Source organism: Ranitomeya imitator, chromosome 1 (genome assembly GCF_032444005.1).
Source record: "Ranitomeya imitator isolate aRanImi1 chromosome 1, aRanImi1.pri, whole genome shotgun sequence".
In the NCBI taxonomy this organism is placed as follows: Eukaryota; Metazoa; Chordata; class Amphibia; order Anura; family Dendrobatidae; genus Ranitomeya; species Ranitomeya imitator.
In genome coordinates this window covers 1,184,872,407-1,184,892,959 of record NC_091282.1, presented here as the reverse complement: position 1 = coordinate 1,184,892,959, position 20,553 = coordinate 1,184,872,407, and the positions used below count along the sequence as shown (strand labels likewise).

The window sequence follows — 20,553 nt, the reverse complement described above, 5'->3', positions numbered from 1 at the left end:
GCAGAGTGCTGGACACAGATGGGGCAGAGTGCTGGACACAGATGAGGCAGAGTGCTGGACACAGATGAGGCAGAGTGCTGGACACAGATGGGGCAGAGTGCTGGACACAGATGGGGCAGGATTGGACACAGATGGGGCAGAGTGCTGGACACAGATGGGGCAGAGTGCTGGACACAGATGGGGCAGAGTGCTGGACACAGATGGGGCAGAGTGCTGGACACAGATGGGGCAGAGTGCTGGACACAGATGGGGCAGAGTGCTGGACACAGATGGGGCAGGATTGGAAACAGATGGGGCAGAATGGAGACAGATGGGGCAGGATGGATACGATGGAGACAGATGGGGCAGGATGGGGAGATCATATGGGGCAGAATGGATACTCAGGAGGGCAGGATGGGAGAACGTATGGCTGGAGCCTGGAATGAGACACACGGGGGCTAGGATGGCGAATATTACCATAGGGGCTAATTAAGGGATATTATTATTGCAGTGATGTATTTATTTTATTTTTTGAGTATACTGTTTTAAATAGGGGGGCGGTCCTGTTACTGTGTAGACTGATACTATGTTGCCTTCTTCATGTGGTGTAATGTAGAAGTTGGGAAAATTAAGTAATGTGTTCTACAAGCGGAACTCGAGATAACTGTTTTATTTCCTGCAGAGACGAGTCCTGGCTGGATGAAGTGATGGCGGTCTGTGCTGGATGAAAGATGAAGGACTTCACCTAGAGACGTCACTGGTGAGTCAGTGTTACCTATACACTGAGACTATACACTGTATATTATATACAGAGCTCCTGTGTGTAATGTCACCGGTGATCACTGTATTACCTGTACACAGACACTGCTTACTAATTACAAATCTCCTGTGCATAATGGCACTGATGGTGATAGTATTGTGGTTTTTTTTTTTTTATTACTGATCAGTATTGTAGTATTCAGTCATTGGTGGTAATATGCGGTCTGGTCATGGTGTAGCGGTATTTGTTCCTTGTATTTTATAGTATTCGATCACTCTGGTGGTAATATGTCATCTGGTCATAGTGGTGTGGTATTTGTTCCTTGTATGTAGTATTATAGGTCATTTTAAAAATTGAAAAATAAATAAAAATATACCTAAATTGTATTGCATATTTTAACAAATATTTAATAGGTTACAGCAGAGTAGGGCCCGGCCAAAAGTGTCTACCGTGTTATGGTGGCGGCTTAAAAAATCTTTTGGCCAAAACAAAAGCTGCCGGCTATATGTGTGATCTGGTGATGGGAACTGTCAATGTGTGATAGGTGAGAAGTGGAGATTTTCCAAGAGAGAGCGGTGGGACTGTGGACAGTTCGTGGGGTGGAGCCTGGAGGCGGGGCTGGGGTGGAGCCTGGGCGGAGTTTAAAGGGGGCCCCGAAAATTTTGCCAGTATGGGGCCCCTAAATTTCTAGTGGCAGCCCTGTGTAAAGGCCTCAGAGATTTGTGTGAGAACATTAGGGATCAAACAGCATCATGAAAACCAAGGAGCACACCAGACACGTCAGGGATAACGTTGTGGAGAAGAGTAAAGCAGGGTAAAGTTATAAAAATTTGTCCAAGCTTTGAACATCTTACAGATCGCTGTTCAATCCATCATTCAACAATGGAAGGAGTATGCAAACCAATCAAGATATGGCCGTCCACCTAATCTGACATCTCAAGCAACGAGACCATTAATTAGAGAAGCTTCCAAGCGGTCCATGGTCACTGTCGAGGAGCTGCAGAGATCCACAGTTCAGGAGGGAAAATCTATCCACAGGACAACTATCAGTCGTATACACCACAATCCGGCCTTTATGGAAGAGTGGCAAGAAGAAAGCCATTTTTGAAAGCCATAAGAAGTCCTGTTTGCCGTTTGCAAAAAGCAACGTAAGGGACAGTTAAAAAATACTTGCTGCTTCGTGCTGGTATATCACATGAAATCCCAATAAAAAGCATTTACATTTGTGGGTGTAACATACGGAAACGTTTGTGAGGAATGAATACTTTTCCAAGGCAGATGCTAGATGTTAATTTTTCAACGATGCAATCTGATTAGATTATCTAGATATTGTATCTGACAGATTTTATCCAAAAGGTTACAAAACATTTGTTTTATTGCATTTACCAGTAAAGAAAACCTAAATGAACCGATGAAACAAAAATTAAAGAATAAAATGCTGTAAATATAAAACGCTGTTGAAGGATGCATGATTTTATTATTTTTTTAGGTGTCACTTTTAGAATGTATAACAATGGAAGATAAACCTTGATGTTTTGAGTGGGTTGAGATGTGCTCGGCAGATAATACTTCAGACTCCAGCTCCGGGACATTTGTGCCGATGTCCGTTTATTGATTATTGCATTTGGCTGCCTATTATATGGATATCGCACAGCGCCAGGTTTGGTTCTTTGTCTGTTTAATGGTACATAAATATTTGTGCAAAAACATTGATCTTGTAAAAGTTGCTGAGAAGACGTCTTCCTGGCCCGAGTGCCCAGAAATACATAAATCACGGCTGTGACAACTGTGGATATTGATTTAGGGAATCTCAATAGCAAAAAATATCATCGCAATGTGTGGGATTAAAGGGGTTGTTTAGTTAACAAGTTAAAAAAAATATTATCCTCATCTAAATATGTATAATTTACTAATATACCTTTATTTCCCATGCTTAAAGGGAGCTTAAAGGGATCCTGTCGGCATGTATTTACATATGGAAGTAGAGGTATGGCTGTAAAGGCGCTTGACCACCAATAAAAAAGAGACCTTTCTTGTAAAGATCTGATGTGCCGGTTATGAGAACTTTAGAATGGAAGCCATATGCAAACCAGGCTGGAAATTCACCGGAGTTGTGTCATTGCACCTGGAAGAAGCGATCTAAGTGCTATGACACGCCCCTAGTTCACTTCCAGGCTGATCTACACATGGCTTTGACTTTAAAGTTTTCATGACCAGCTCATCGGATCTCTACAAAAAAGGTATCATTTTTATTAAGAGATAAGCGCCTACACATATAACAATGAATATCAGCTTAAGTCCCTGGTCTCAGCAGCTCCTCTTTCATTTTGAGTACTAAGTATCAGCACATCATCCATGGCATGTAAGAGGCATCTCAATAAATAAGCCATCCCTGGGGGGGCGTGGCCTAGCGACGAATGTGAGCGGACGTGCGAAGGGTCTCTCTCCCTGCACCGCTCCTTAAACCTACCCTTTCAGGCGCCGCCGAACGCCGAAAACCGGGCAGAGGGTCCCCGCAAGTCCCCGGCGAGGGGAAGAAGGCTCCGGAGTTGATAAGCGGTGAGGAGCGGAGATGCCGCGCCGCAAACAGTCGGCGCCTGCAGCCGGCGCGAAAATTCAAGATGGCGCCGTGGCCGAGGAGGAGGCGGCCAGGGCCAGCGCTACATACCGCCGGAGGCTGGAGGTAATAGCCTGGCTGGAGCGATTTGCCCGCACGGAGGAGGGGGGAGCCCTGCTGCTGGGTCCAGAGGGACTTGAGGTGGAGGAAGCCCTGATGAGGCAAGAAAGTGGAGGGGACGCTGGGACCGGTGAAGTGGAGGTGCAATGTTCCCCAGGGAGGGCGCAGGGAGCGCACAGTGCAGAAAGTGTGACACCTGCTGCTAGCCCTGTGCAGACCAATGACTCTGATGTGGTACAGCAGCCAAGGATGGGGGAACCAACACTGCAGGACATTTTCTCTGTCGTTATTCACTGCAAATCTGCCCTGGCCGCGCTGAATCTGAGGGTGGATGATCTGACAGTTGAAATAAAGTCCCTTAACTCTGCTATGCGCAAAGTGGAGAAAAGAGTGGAGGTGGTGGAGGAGCGTGTGGGCAGTGTGGAGGATCAGACAAACGAACTGTTAAAAAGAGAAAAGAAATATATTCAACGAATTGCAGAGCTGGAATTTAAGACAGATGATTTGGAAAACCGATCTCGGAGAAACAATTTAAGAATAATTGGGGTGCCGGAGAAGGTGGAGGGAAATAATTCCACTGAATATATTGAGGCATGGCTCAAGAACTCGGTGGGAGGAGCAGACCTTACCAAACATTTCTCGGTGGAAAGGGCTCATCGGGTCCCCACTCGCCCTCTGCCGCCCGGCTCGGCCCCTCGTGCCATATTGGCAAAAATTCTGGACTACCGGGATCGGGAGACTTTACTGAGAAAGGCCAGGCTGAGTGATGGCCTGAGTATAAATGGGAATCGGATCTCCATTTATCCGGACTACTCGGCATCGGTGCAGAAACTTAGAATGAAGTTTGGGGAGGTCAAGCGACGGCTCCGTGAACTGGACCTAAAATATTCAATGCTCTACCCAGCTAAGCTTAGGGTCGTGGCGCTGGACCGTGTTCAATTTTTTCAAAATCCGGAGGAGGCGATGCAATGGCTGGACACCAACGCCAAGAAGATTGGCACTGAGCGGAACCGTTAAGAATGTTTCGGAAGGATTGTGACTCTGCTGGTTCTGCCTCTCTTCGTTGGAGGGGTCCTTTCTGAATGTTACTGTTGTAGTTGGTTCAACTGCACCTAACGTTTACAGTATTATGTTCGGCGGCGTAATGAATATTTCATATTGGTCGCGGTGTGGGGGGAAGAGATGGACGGCAAAAGACTTAGTTCTAGGGTATACTAAGTGCCCTTGGTTCTCATATAGAGAAAGAAAGTTCGGAGTATCTGAGTTATCTTGAGTTTTAGATGGGGAAGGTTGGGTTAGTTGTTGGGATGGGGGGTGGGAAGGGGGGGGGAGGAGGGCATTGGGGGAGACCTGGGAGAGACGATTCTTATTTTATACCTTTTTCTAAGGAAATGGGAGGGAAGGTTAATATTATAAGTTGGAATGTTAGGGGGCTAGCGGACGCTACTAAACGTGCGGCAATATTTCAGTACTTAGTGAAACAGAGGCCCTCGGTGATATGCCTGCAAGAAACTCACTTAGTGGAGGAAAAAGTAGATATGTTACAGAAAAAATGGGTGCGCAGGGCATATCACTCGACTTTCTCTAATTATGCAAGGGGGGTGTCTGTTTTGATCCATACTAGTACTCCATTTGAGGAAGTTGAGGTTAAAATTGACAAAGATGGTCAGTATGTCCTTTTGGTGTGTAAAATTCTTAACCGTCTGATTTGCATTGTTTCAATATATATACCCCCGCCGTATTCTGGTAAGAAAATTCAAGAGATTTTGGAGCATATGAGAGGGTGGGTCGGGGTTCCTCTTCTGGTGGTTGGAGATGTGAACAATATTGCCGACGACCATTGGGATAAGAGTAATCACGCTCCGCTACGTAGGGACGGTAATGGCACTCCTTTTGGGAATTACCTTAGAGAAATAGGCTGGATTGACTTATGGCGGGTTCGAAACGCTAATACTTATTCTTATTCCTGTTACTCGACCACGTATGGTTCTATGTCTCGTATCGATGTCGCCATGGGCAATGATGGGATGAACGAATTGTTAAGTGAGGTGGAATATAATCCCAGGATTCTATCAGATCATAGTCCAGTTCGGGTATCATTAAAATTATCTGAACAGGTTGGTTCACGGAAGATGGGATGGAAGGTCCACCCCTCCTGGTTACAACTCTTGGACATGGAAAGGGTGGGGGCTGAAATAGAGGAGTTTTTTAGGATTAATGATGGGAGTGCGGAATGCCACGTAGTATGGGACACCATGAAGGCGTATTTAAGGGGGATTCTGTTTCGTGACATTTCACGACATAAGACTAGGACTAGAGTACAGGATCAAGCTATTCTGGAAGAACTGAAGGCAGCTGAGGCAGCATTGGGGGCCCATTGTACTAAGGAGTCTCAGAGTCGGATGAGGAAGGCCCAAGAGGAGGTCAATCAATTATATTTGAGAAGGGCGGAGAGATTGCGGGCCTTTCAAAAAGCGTCTTTTTATTCAGAGGGGGAAAAGGTGGGGCATTTACTTTCGGTAGTGGCGTCTGCACAGAGGGACTCCTCTCATGTCTACTCCATTAGGAGGGAAGATGGAATATTGGTTACTCAGGGGGAGCAGATTTTGGAAGTGTTTAGGAAATTCTACAATAAGCTATATACTTCAAGTGTGGACAGGGGGGCTGAGGACATGACGGACTACTTGGAGGGGATTGACCTGCCTAGGTTGAGTAAAGAAGACTGTGAGTTGTTGGAGGAGCCGATTGGGGAGGAAGAATTGGGGGCCGCTTTGGCGGGGGTTGCTGGGGGTAGGGCTCCGGGGGCGGATGGTATTCCAGCTGAGATGTACAAGGTATTGAAAGAAACTTTGTTGGCCAAACTGTCGGAGGTGTATAATAGGTCATTGGAAAGAGGGGAGTTACCTGTTTCAATGAGAGAGGCTATCGTGGTCGTTATCCCTAAGGCCGACAAGGACCCACAATTACCAGAATCCTATAGACCAATCTCACTTTTGACGGCTGACATTAAGATACTGGCAAAAGCTCTGGCAAACAGGTTATCTAGGGTGATTGACAGACTGGTTCACCCGGATCAGTCAGGCTTTATGCCCAATAAATCAACGGCACTTAATCTGAGAAGGTTATTTTTAAATTTGCAAATCCCTTCTGACAATGTTGGCAAACGGGTTGTGGTATCCTTGGACGCTCATAAGGCTTTTGATTGCGTGGAGTGGAGTTATTTGTGGTCAGTACTGGAACGAATGGGGTTTGGACCTAAATTTATCTCATGGGTGCGGCTGTTGTACTCTTCTCCGGTGGCCAAAATTAGAGTGAATGACGCTCTCTCTGAGACTTTCTCTTTAACTAGAGGTACTAGACAGGGCTGCCCTCTGTCCCCGCTGCTCTTCGCCTTGGCGGTGGAACCCCTTGCCGCAAAGATCAGAGGGTCCCGGGAGGTGAAGGGTTTTATGTACGGGGAGGCGGAAGAAAAAGTAGCGTTATACGCTGATGATATCCTGCTCTTCTTGGAGGATTCCGAGGGGACCTTGGTAAAGACGGAGGCCATTATTGAGGAATTCGGGAGTTATTCGGGCTTAAGGATCAATTGGGACAAATCGAATATGATGTTGATAGATGGGGATAGTGGGGACGGTGATGGGGGGGACTCTGTCACAAGGTTGAGGCTAGTTGAGAAATTTAAGTACTTGGGGATTCAGATCGCACTCCCTCTGACTAGCTTTGAGGAACTGAATTTGGCACCTCTTCTGCGTAAGATACGTACCAAGGTCCAGGCGTGGAAAAAGCTACACTTATCGGTAATTGGTAGGATAAACCTGATAAAGATGATTGTGATGCCGCAGTTACTCTATGTGTTGCACAATTCCCCTATATGGATATCGCAGAATAGGTTTCGGAGGATTAGATCTTTGTTTGGTGAGCTGATCTGGGGTGGGAAGAGCCCCAGATTTAAACAGGAAACCCTACAGAGACCAAAGACGGAGGGAGGGGTGGCATTGCCCAATCCGTGGTTGTATTTTTTGGCCTCACAGTGTCAGCATTTCAAGGGATGGGGAGATGGGTCAGGTGGGATGCGGGCACCTTGCAGCCTGAGATCATTGATTGGGACAAAGGTGTTGAGTGAGGGCCTAGAGGGGGGACATTTCCGTGAGAAAGGTTCTAAATTTTGCACTGTAAGGCTCATTCACAAGGTGTGGGATAAAGTTAAAGGAATTAGGGGTGTACGGGCACTCACTAGATTCTCACCCATTTGGAACAACTGTGTCCTACAGGAGTTTAGACAGATGGAGGGATTTCATATTTGGAGGGAGGCAGGCATCTCTCGGATGGGCCAGATTTTACATCAGGGTAGAATTAGAGACTTTGAGATATTGCAGGAAGAATTTTTACTCCCGGAGTCTGAGATGTACCAATACCGTCGTCTTTCTCATGCGTACCGGGCACAGTGTAAGAGAGGGCCTGTTGAAATCCAGGTGGATCTTATGCTGGATTTTATCCTTGAAGGGGGAGGCACGAAGGGGGTGATTTCGGGTATATATGAATTCCTTCTATTTTCTTTTCTGGCGGAGCACCCTATTAGAGCAAGGGCGAAATGGGAGGCTGACCTGGGGGCGATTGATGATGACCGATGGGAATCAGTATTGGATTATGTGCCCAAGATATCAATGAGTGAGCCTGGTAGGCTGTCACAATTATTTGTCATTCATAGGGCTTACAGAACCCCAGACATGTTGTTCAAAGCCGGATTAAGGCCTAATTCAGAATGCCCTAGATGCTCGCAGTCCGAAGCAGGCATCCTTCATATGTTGTGGCAGTGCCCCAGGCTGTCCTCCTTTTGGGTGGTGGTGTTGAATAAAGTGGGTTTGGCATATAGTTGTAATGTGCCTCGGGATCCTCTGGTATGTGTTTTGGGCTATGTGGAGGAGGTAATAACTGATAAGCTGTATAAAACGGTTATAGCTAGACTGTTATTTATTGCGCGAAAGTTGATCGCCAAATTCTGGATTAGGGAAGAGCCACCAACAAGGAGAGACTTTATGAAGCAAGTGGACCGTATCATTGCTTTGGAGAAGAGTATCTACGTTAGGAGGAACAAGATGGACCTCTTTGACAGGTTGTGGAGCCCGTGGCTTGAATCAATGTGACCTGAAGACCTTTTGCCCCTATGGAAATATTTTTTGACAAGTCATCTTCCTCTTCTTGTACTTTTGTATGTGATAATTTAGTGGGGGATGACTCTTGACAGGTCTCTAGTGGGTGGGGGGAAGGGGGGTGGGAGTTTGGTTTGGGACTAAATAAGTTTTCTAACAAAAAAAAGTATTGTGTATTTGTATATTGCTGAAAACAAACTATTCCTTTTATTGTCTATGCACAATTTTGATGGTTTAATAAAAATATCTGATTCAAAAAAAAAAATAAGCCATCCCTCTTCTCTTTCATGGCAGACGTTGAGGAGGTGGGGTGACTGAGCTATTGAAATTATCGATTGACCAGCTCTTCCCACAAACCAATGGCCATGTGCGGAAACAAGAAGCACTCCCCTATGTAGACCTCAAACCAGAACCAGAAGTGGATCCGGACTGAGGAACAACACCTTGCCTCCTCTTGGTGCTAATTCAAAGAGGGCAAAACCAGGAGAAAAAGTCAGAAGTTTGGAAGGTGCTGAAGAGTTTTGAAAGTTTGGAACTTAGATTGTAAAAGGGCCCAAACAACAAAATAAGTAAACTTGGAGATAAAGTGGATGCAAATCTGCTGTCACGCTAGGACTGGCGAGTAAACTGGGACCAGGGGCACCTTTCCTGGCCCTAACACTAGATAGCGCCCTAGCTCACCCTGTTCTCTGTGATACCTCAGATGGCGAGGATGCCGGGGCCTCCGCCCTAGCCCTGACTCCTAGCTACAGTCCTGCGTCTGTCCCCTTCCCCCACCGGGGAAGTGAAGCGCTACCATGTACCGCAGTACACCAACCCGACAGACGGGGAACAAAGACAAGGGTAAAAGAAAACTCCACTCACACAAATATACTCTCACAAATAAGAGAGGTATTCACAAGGGTGTGTAGGAAGGAGGGAAGAAAATAAGGCAGGTAAGCATGAGGAATTTCCAAGCGAACAAACAAGCAACAGTCGCACCATCATCTCCTCCAGCTCTCCAGACACCAGCTCTCACTCTCCAGGTCTATCTAGCAAGTGCTAACTCAGACAAAGATCTGGCCAGAAGGCCCAGCTTTTATAGGAGAGAGGAGTGACTAGCCTAGCACAGCTGAAAGCAGGAATATCCACATGGCCAATTAACCCCTGTCCTGCTGAAAGAAAAATCACATTTAATACACTGGAGAAGTGCTTCTTCTCAGCGGCGAAGCAGGAGCTGTCAGACGCTGCGGTCTTCTGGCTCTGTAACCTTGTGACATCTGCCCTGGCGAAGATCCAATATATGATGAGAGACCAAATATAGTATGGATTGTGGTTTTATTTGTCAACGTGTTTCGAGGTAATCATATCTCTTCATCAGGACAAACCACAATGATTGTGTCTCTCATCGTATATTGGATCTTCGGCAGCGCGGATTTACATCCACTTTAGTTGATCATATCCCGTTTTACCTTTTCCCTTGTAAACCTGATAAGACCCTATTGCGCTTATTGTCGTTCGAGCTTTTATTTTATTTCAACAAAATAAGTAAAACTCACCTTGCCGCTCCCATGCTGACACTTCCCTAATCCCTCGATGGTCTCTTTTTACCAAGTTCCAGCAATAACACGGCCTATCAATATCTGACTGCCAGTGCCAATTACTGGTTGTAGTAAAGATGTTGCATCATGGCTGTAGCCACCAAAGCAGATAGTGATCGGTTGCAGCGGTCCAGTGTTTCATCGCAGATGAACAGAGAGTGATCGGGGACCAGAAAAGCTCTAGCTTAGGAGCGGCAGGGTTTAGTAAGGTGAGTCATACTCCTTTTGTTATTTTAGACCTTTATAAACGGTTTGGTAAAAAAAGATAATGAAAATTATGGGGCTCTACAACCCCTTTAAAGAGGATGTGTCATCACGATTTAACCTGGTAAAGATATGGCCATAATGGCCCTGTTACCGTATATTGATTTATTGTCTACCTGCTGTCGACCCTCGGCATTTATATGAGCCTCCTTTTTTAAATTTTGAGCTATTGTTTTCAAGCAAAATGTCACCGGAGGCGGCGCCTGCTTAGATTAACCTCCGACGGTTTCCAGCAAAATGGCGCTGGTGGCTGCGCATGTTCAGATTGGGATCTCGGCTTAATGACTAGCCGAGATCTCAATCTGCGCATGTGCTGCCAGCGTTGCCATTTTTCTGGTGACCGTAAGGGCAATCTGAGCACGCGCCGCCTCTGGCGCCATTTTGCCGAAGAACGTTGGGACATGAATGTGTGCAAGATGTTTACGTTCAGTTTACTAACTTCCCCAAGAGTCACTACCTTGTCCTCTCACAATGAGACCTGAGGCACGTCAACCTGAAGTTTGGTACGGAATCAAGTCACGTTCCTCTTCATTCTTGGCATAAAGAATTACTCTTAAGTTTTAGGGGAATATTTAAGCAAAGTGGTGGGGTTCCCCAGAGTTATGTTTTGACAACAATTGCGTAAATAAACCATTTCCAGTACCTCCCCATAACTATGCCTGTCGTCTGTGGAGTAACTGATGTATGGAGAATAGGAGATCATGTCAGGACGGTCAATATTATAGATGGCTTTATCTTTAGGAAGAGCCGCCAAATCCTTGTAGTCAATTATCTCATCTCCAAGTTTTGCCTAAGAAAGAAAGGAAAGAAAGAGATGAAAGACAGGCGAGAATGGAAAACAGGGCAGGTAAAAACCGTGAAACAAAGGCAAGGTGATAACTTAAAGGGAATATAGAGCAGTAGGGCTAGAGGACATAAACTATTAGAGGTGGCCCAAGAAGTAGAATACTCAGTAACAATCCATCCAAATCACGAGTCCCCAAAAACGCCTCTGGAATTGACTCTTTCATGACTAATGGACATTGTTTCCATCAATTTGAATAATACACAATAAATTGCACTGCAATGGTAAAACCATTTGGCACACCCTTTGGAATAAATACCTGAAACTAATCGCTTCCTATAACCATCAATAAGCTTCTTACACCTCTCAACTGGAGTTTTAGACCACTATTCTTTCGCAGACTGCTCCAGGTCTCTCATATTTGAAGGCGCCTTCTCCCAACAGTAATGTTAAGATCTCTCCACAGGTGTTCAATGGGATTTAGATCTGGACTCATTGCTGCCACTTCAGAACTTTCCAGTGCTTCATTTCCATCCATTTCTGGGTGCTTCTTGAAGTATGTTTGGGGTCATTGTCTTGCAGGAAGACCCATGACCTAAGAAGCTAACCTAGCTTTCTGACACTGGGCACTACATTGCACCCAAAATTCGTTGGTAAACTTCAATTTCCATGATGCCTTGCACACCGTCGAGGCACCTAATGCCAAAGACAGCATAAGAACCACAAAATATCTTTGGCCCTCTACCATGTTTGACTGTAGGTACTGTGTCCTTTTCTTTGTAGGCCTCATTCTGTTTTAGGTAAACAGTAGAATGAAGTGCAAAGATTGAGTCAACTTCTCTCCTTTTTATCTGGTTTCAGGTGTGATTTTCGTATTGCCCGCACCTGTTACTTACTTGCCACGGATGAGTTTGAACAATCATCACATGCTTGAAACAAAGTTATTTACCCACAATTTTGGCAGGACCATTTCTGGGGTTTTGTGGAAACGATGTCCAGTTTGCCTTTTTTTTCAGTTTTGTGCTGTTCCAATACACACGAAGGAAATAAACATGTGTATAAGAAAACATGTGAAATTCCAATAATTTTCTAGGAAAAATACTTCATTTTCTGGAACAATTTCAAGGGTGCCATTACTGTATACATATATTTACTCGAGAAATTAAGTGCCAATAACTTTTGGATGTAGTAGAAGAGTTTGAACAAGCAGGAGGCAAAATCAACATGAGACATAATTTAAATTATTTTTAAATCTTTTTTGTGGACACAGAAATTTGGTATGTTTTTTTTTATTACATTGTTTTATCTCCTGCACTCCTGGCCAAATTTTCATTCTTGCGCTTTCTTCTCTCCTTCGAAGAGCCATAACTTTTTCTTTTTTAAAGTAGCCATATGATCGCTTATTTATTTTATTTTTTTTTGGCAGGACAAGTTGGAGTTTTGAAGGACACCATTCGTTTTATCATTAAAAGTACTGAGAAACAGTATATAAAAAAAATTAAATTGCAATAAAAGGTGAAAAAATACGGAATATGTTTATTTTTTAATTTCTTTATATTTTAATGGTAGAAAAGGCGGGGGGGGGGATTTTTTACTTTTTTTAAACTGTAAAAAACTTTTTTTCTACATAAATTTTTAGTTTACCTTAGGGAACTTGAACTTGTGATCATCTGATCTTGTGTACTAAGTACTGCGAGACATGTAGTATATGAAGTATATAGTTTAAATCATGATCTCCTATGAAGCTCAGCCTGTGGATAGGGTCCATAGAAGTACCAATATGGCAGCCAAAGGGGCCTTCAGCAGGCCTCTGACTGCCATTATAACACATCGATACCTCGCGTGGTCACAGCATGAGGGGCCGATGTGAGATTGTTTGCTCACCAGCGAGCGTTTCATTCAAATGCTGCAGTCAGAGATTGACAGTGTCATGTAAATGGTTAACAGCAGTGATCAGAGCTCAGGTTAACCAGTTTTCAATTCTCCTTTTCAAATTGTCAGTTTTCCCTGAGCTTAGCTCCAGATTGGGCAGAGACTAACTGTTATGATGTCTCCCAAACATTGCACACTTAGAGAGGGGTAAATCCTGCTCCCCTACTCCTAAGGAGTAGCAGCAGTATGGAGAACATTATACTGAGTACTGAGCAGTGTAACTGTGAGGACAGCCGTGGGGTGACATAATACACTTTTTAGCAGCACCATCTCTGTGTCTTTCTATCTAGTGCCACCTCTTTTTCCTCTGTTCTCTATAGACATCTATGTGCAACAGCTGTAATCTGATCCCTCGGTGAGTTCATAATTTGTTTTCACTGAAGATTGATTTGGGCAGAGAATTCAGAGTAAACGATCAGTACTGGAGGAAAAGATAAGTCATAACGGGAGAAAGGGGCATTTTTTTCTAATAGTTTATTGAGTCTTTTCTTGTACTATTGATTTATAAAAAAAAGAGGCTAAATCCTTAAAGAAAGAGACTAAATGCAATGCTCTTTCAAGTACACTGCACACATTGACAAGAGGAGATCCTGTTCACCTATTCATTAGGAGCAGCAATGGAGGATATTATACTGAGTATTGAGCAGTGTAACTGTGCGCACAGCTCTAGGGTGACTTTTTAGCAGCACCATCTCTGTATATCTCTCTCTAGCTCCTCCATCTCTATAGAAATGTATGAGGAGCAGCTGTGATCTGATCCCTCAGTTATTTGATAATCTGTTTTCACTGAAGATGGCTTTGGTCAGTGAGTTCAGGGTAAATGATTGGTGAGGGAGGCAGGGGTGGTGAGTATTCTGATAACTGAAGAAAGAGGCATGCCTTTCAAATACTGTATTGAATCTTTGCTTGTTTATGAAACGTTCCACTTGTATGACAAGTCAAGGCGGTCATGCACGTGTGCCGTAGCCTAGATCATTATGTACCCTTTACAGTCTGAGCAAATTATGTGTCCATTTTGAGCCCTGCTCACCAATTGCCTGCAGGATTTTATATATGCTACAGTCATGGCCAAAAGTATTCACACCCCTGCAATTCTGTCAGATAATACTCAGTTTCTTCCTGAAAATGATTGCAAACACAAATTATTTGGTATTATTATCTTCATTTAATTTGTCTTAAGTGAAAAAACATAAAAAGAATTGTACTAAAGCCAAATTGGATATAATTCCACACCAAACATAAAAAAGGGGGTGGACAAAAGTATTCACACTGTTCGAAAAATCATGTGATGCTTCCCTAATTTGTGTAATTAACAGCACCTGTAACTTACCTGTGGCACCTAACAGGCGTTGGCAATAACTAAATCACACTTGCAGCCAGTTGACATGGATTAAAGTTGACTCAACCTCTGTCCTGTGTCCTTGTGTATACCACATTGAGCATGCAGAAAAGAAAGAAGACCAAAGAACTGTCTGAGGACTTGAGAAACCAAATTGTGAGGAAGCATGAGCAATCTCAAGGCTACAAGTCCATCTCCAAAGACCTGAATGCTCCTGTGTCTACCGTGCGCAGTGTCATCAAGAAGTTTAAAGCCCGTGGCACTGTGGCTAACCTCCCTAGATGTAGACGGAAAAGAAAAATTGACAAGAGATTTCAACGCAAGATTGTGCGGATGTTGGATAAAGAACCTCGACTAACATCCAAACAAGTTCAAGCTGCCCTGCAGTCCGAGGGTACAACAGTGTCAACCCGTACTATCCGTCGGCATCTGAATGAAAAGGGACTGTATGGTAGGAGACCCAGGAAGACCCCACTTCTTACCCCGAGACATAAAAAAGCCAGGCTGGAGTTTGCCAAAACTTACCTGAAAAGGCCTAAAACGTTTTGGAAGAATGTTCTCTGGTCAGATGAGACAAAAGTAGAGCTTTTTGGGCAAGGGCATCAACATAGAGTTTACAGGAGAAAAAAAAGAGGCATTCAAAGAAAAGAACACGGTCCCTACAGTCAAACATGGCGGAGGTTCCCTGATGTTTTGGGGTTGCTTTGCTGCCTCTGGCACTGGACTGCTTGATCGTGTGCATGGCTTTATGAAGTCTGAAGACTACCAACAAATTTTGCAGCATAATGTAGGGTCCAGTGTGAGAAAGCTGGGACTTCCTCAGAGGTCATGGGTCTTCCAGCAGGACAATGACCCAAAACACACTTCAAAAAGCACTAGAAAAGGGTTTGAGAGAAAGCACTGGAGACTTCTAAGGTGGCCAGCAAAAAGTCCAGACCTGAATCCCATAGAACACCTGTGGAGAGATCTAAAAATGGCAGTTTGGAGAAGGCACCCTTCAAATATCAGGGACCTGGAGCAGTTTGCCAAAGAAGAATGGTCTAAAATTCCAGCAGAGCATTGTAAGAAACTCATTGATGGTTACCGGAAGCGGTTGGTCGCAGTTATTTTGGCTAAAGGTTGTGCAACCAAGTATTAGGCTGAGGGTGCCAATACTGTTGTCTGGCCCATTTTTGGAGTTTTGTGTGAAATGATCAATGTTTTGCTTTTTGCTTCATTCTCTTTTGTGTTTTTTCATTTAAGACAAATTAAATGAAGATAATACCAAAGAATTTGTGTTTGCAATCATTTTCAGGAAGAAACTGAGTATTATCTGACAGAATTGCAGGGGTGTAAATACTTTTGGCCATGACTGTAATTGTCATAATATAGTCAATCTACGGTGCCATAAAGTGAGAACACACTGCTGAAAAATCTCACTGTGAAGTCACATAAATCAATTACAAGGCCATCAATAAAAACTCACATAAATGACTCTACTGGGAGATCCAGACGTGTTTGAGGTTGGAACTGATATGATGCTTTCTGAGGACGTTCTTGTTTCCTAGATTATGAAGAGCATATAAAATTACCAAAAGTCACAGCGGCTAATCATCTGGCATAAATGCTTTGAAAAAATAGAATGTTCAGGTCAAATGGAAGTGGAGGAAATACCAGACATGTAACTACTACAGATGTCACCACACTTACCTTTTGCCAATTTTGCTAAAGACTCTAATTTCTTATGATACAACAGACTGCAACTCACATCACAACCACTAGGTGGCCTCATTTAGACACACACAGCATAAACATCTCCCTGCAGAGTATCACAAAATATATATATTTTTTTATCATCTTGTGCCTTTCATCTCGAGCCAAGGGAAAAGGTTATGATAGGCACATCTTTATACACTGCTCAAAAAAATAAAGGGAACACTTAAACAACAGAATTTAACTCCAAGTAAATCAAACTTCTGTGAAATGATACTGTCCACTTAGGAAGCAACACTGATTGACAATCAATTTCACATGCTGTTGTGCGAATGGATTAGACAACATATGTAAATTATTGGCAATTATCAAGACACCCTCAATAAAGGAGTGGTTCTGCAGGTGGGGACCACAGACCACATCTCAGTACCAATGCTTTCTGGCTGATGTTTTGGTCACTTTTGAATGTTGGTTGTGATTTCACACTCGTGTAAGCATGAAATGACTCTACAACCCACACAAGTGGCTCAGGTAGTACAGCTCATCCAGGATGGCACATCAATGCAAGCTGTGGCAAGAAGGTTTGCTGTGTCTGTCAGCATAGTGTCCAGTGGCTGTAAGCGCTACCAGGAGATGTGGAGGAGGCCGTAGGAGGGCAACAACCCAGCAGCAGGACCGCTACCTCAGCCTTTGTGCAAGGAGGAACAGGAGGAGCACTGCCAGAGCCCTGCAAAATGACCTCCAGCAGGCCACAAATGTGCATGTGTCTGCACAAATGGTTAGAAACCGACTCCATGAGGATGGTCTGAGTGCCCAACGTCCACAGATTGGGGTTGTGCTCACAGACCAACCTCGTGCAGGACGCTTGGCATTTGCCACAGAACACCAGGATTGGCAAATTCACCATTGGCGCCCTGTGCTCTTCACAGATGAAAGCAGATTCACACTGAGCACATGTGACAGACGTGACAGAATCTGGAGACGCCGTGGAGAGTGATCTGCTGCCTGCAACATCCTTCAGCATGACCGGTTTGGCAGTGGGTCAGTAATGGTGTGGGGTGGCATTTTTTTTGGAGGGCCGCACAGCCCTCCATGTGCTCACCAGAGGTAGCCTGACTGCCATTAGGTACCGAGATGAGATCCTCAGACCCCTTGTGAGACCATATGCTGGTGCGGTTGGCCATGGGTTTCTCCTAATGCAGGACACTGTCAGACCTCATGTGGCTGGAGTGTCAGCAGTTCCTGCAAGATGAAGGCATTGAAGCTATGGACTGGCCCGCCCATTCCCCAGACCTGAATCCGATTGAACACATCTGGGACATCATGTCTCGCACCATCCACCAACGTCACGTTGCTCCACAGACTGTCCAGGATTTGGCAGATGCTTTAGTCCAGGTCTGGGAGGAGATCCCTCAGGAGACCATCCGCCGCCTCATCAGGAGCATGCCCAGGAGTTGTAGGGAGGTAATACAGGCACGTGGAGGCCACACACACTACTGAGCATCATTTCCTTGTCTTGAGGCATTTCCACTGAAGTTGGATCAGCCTGTAACTTCATTTTCCACTTTGATTTTGAGCATCATTCCAACTTTAGACCTCCGTGGGATATTAGTTGTGATTTACGTTGATCATTTTTAGGTTTTATTGTTCTCAACACATTCCACCATATAATGAATAAAGATTTACAACTGGAATATTTCATTCAGAGATATCTAGGATGTGGGATTTTAGCGTTCCCTTTATTTTTTTGAGCAGTATATAAAGATACTTTTGCACTTGGCACCCCTTCATGACCATGGGATTTTTTGCTTTTCCGTGTTCGTTTTTCACTCCCCTCCTTCCCAGAGCCATAACATTTTTATTTTTCTGTCAATTTGGCCATGTGAGGGCTTATTTTTTGCGGGACGAGTTGTACTTTTGAACGACATCATTGGTATTAGCATGTAGTGTACTAGAAAACGGGAAAAAAATACCAAGTGCGGTGAAATTGCAAAAAAAGTGCAGTCCCACACTTGTTTTTTGTTTGTTTTTTTTGCTAGGTTCACTAAATGCTAAAACTGACTTGACATTATGATTCTCCAGGTCAGTACGAGTTCGTAGACACCTAACATGACTAGGTTATTTTTTATCTAAGTGGTGAAAAAAAATTCCAAACTTTGCTAAAAAAAAAAAAAAAAAAATTGCGCCATTTTCCGATACTCGTAGCGTCTCCATTTTTCGTGATCTGGGGTCGGTTGAGGACTTATTTTTTGCGTGCCGAGATGACGTTTTTAACGATAGCATTTCGGTGCAGATACGTTCTTTTGATCGCCCGTTATTGCATTATAATGCAATGTCGCGGCGACCAAAAAACGTAATTCTGTTGTTTCGAATTTTTTTCCCGCTACGCTGTTTAGCGATCAGGTTAATGCTTTTTTTTTAATTGATAGATCGGGTGATTCTGAGTGCGGCGATACCAAATATGTGTAGATTTGATATTTTTTTTATTGATTTATTTTGATTGGGGCGAAAGGGGGGTGATTTAAACTTTTATATTTTTTTTATTTTTTTCACATTTTTTTCAACTTTTTTTTTTACTTTTGCCATGCTTCAATAGCCTCCATGGGAGGCTAGAAGCAGGCACAACCCGATCACCTCTGCTACATAGCAGCGATCTGCTGATCGCTGCTATGTAGCAGAAATGCAGGTATGCTGTGAGCGCCGACCACAGGGTGGCGCTCACAGCCACCAGTGATCAGTAACCATAGAGGTCTCTAGGACCTCTATGGTTACCATCCTGACGCATCTCCGACCCCCGATCATGTGACGGGGGTCGGCGATGACGTCATTTCCGGCCGCCCGGCCGGAAGCGGTAGTTAAATGCCGCTGTCTGCGTTTGACAGCAGCATTTAACTAGTTAATAGGTGCGGGCAGATCGCGATTCTGCCCGCGCCTATTACGGGCACATGTCAGCTGTTCAAAACAGCTGACATGTCCCGGCTTTGATGCGGGCTCACCGCCGGAGCCCTGCATCAAAGCAGGGGATCTGACCTTGGACGTACTATCCCGTCCAAGGTCAGATAGGGGTTAAGGACAGGACATCAGTATATGTATTAATTTGGGAAATCCCTCCCGTTGTTGCTATATATTTGTGGGTCTATCATTTCCTTTCCTCCATTTATTTTGGATCCCGCAGATATTATAAGGGCACCTGTTTCTTATACATTATCATATTAAGCAATAATCATTTACCTTGTTTCTTTCTTCTGTTTTGGCTGCTTGTCTGCAAATTGGATGCCATATTGAGTTCCCTATGGAAAAAGAAAACATCCATAATTAGATCAGAATATTTAATTGCCAGTGATAGAGAACATACTCATTGACGGCAAGAGGACACCTCAGAGAAGAGAAGCTGAAAACGCAAAACAGGAGATTTATTAAAACTTGTAATATATATATATATATATATATGTATATATATATATATATATATATATATATATATACATATATATATATATATATACACATATTGTTTTTTTATTTTATTTTTTTGCTTAAATGCATGTACTTTGGTCTAAAAATCATTTTGTAATTGGGTTTCATTAAAAATGTTGCACCAATTGACTTTTTGCAGGCTTTTTGCTTCTCTACACACTCAACTTCAATGTGATCTGCGGTCATAAATTAGCTGACACAACGAGCTCACTGGCGGAATCTCAGTTAACTCATTCTGCATCCAGCAATAAAAAGTGCAACACAGAGGCTATAGAAGGCAACGTATTGAATAAAACCCAATGACAAAAATGATTTTTAGCCCAAAATACATGCAATTAATAAGAAAAACAAAACTGTCCAAATGGTTGATAACCCGAACAGAGTGAGATGTGCAAAAATATTTCTCTTAATACATTTTTCAGACTGTATAAAAAAAGAAAAAAAAAAGTCTACGCCTGTTGTGGGCCAGTGTACATTTGCACTACAATTTGCACCATTTTATTTATTTTTTTTTTACTTTCCAGCTGTCTGCATGTAAGAAAAAATGGTAAGAAGAGAGAAAAGTCTGTAATTTAGCCAAATATGGCAAAGAATAAAATCTAATATTCACCATGTAGCCTACACGTGTCTATGACCAGCCTGATAAATCATTTCTTCTTAATGCTTCATATATAAAATGGCTATTGTAGGAAAAATGTCAAAGTTCAATGTCCGGCCATTATTATTATTATCACGTCAGCAACACATAAAATAAGACCGGGTGTTGTAATTCAGGGATATGTCTGGTTGTCTCTAAATATAACATCCGTCTTTTACAATGGCACCGGCTATATATAGTTCGGCCACTATTTATAGTCAGTAAGTAATGGAGTCAACTACAGGGTATTGTTTAACCCCATTACTGTTCCACCTTTCCTAA

At 43.6% G+C, this 20,553-nt stretch overlaps 1 protein-coding gene across 1 annotated transcript in view; it reads right to left on the bottom strand.

Annotated features, from left to right (window-relative positions):
• Nucleotides 1–20,553, bottom strand: part of ABLIM2 (actin binding LIM protein family member 2) — a 288,154-nt gene that overhangs the window by 112,779 nt on the left and 154,822 nt on the right. Inside the window, exons 8-10 of the mRNA XM_069744770.1 lie at nucleotides 19,389–19,447; nucleotides 15,931–16,008; nucleotides 11,054–11,200 (exon numbers count right to left, since the gene is read on the bottom strand). Coding sequence (XP_069600871.1) covers nucleotides 11,054–11,200; nucleotides 15,931–16,008; nucleotides 19,389–19,447 — 284 coding nt within the window. The remainder of the gene's footprint in view (nucleotides 1–11,053; nucleotides 11,201–15,930; nucleotides 16,009–19,388; nucleotides 19,448–20,553) is intronic.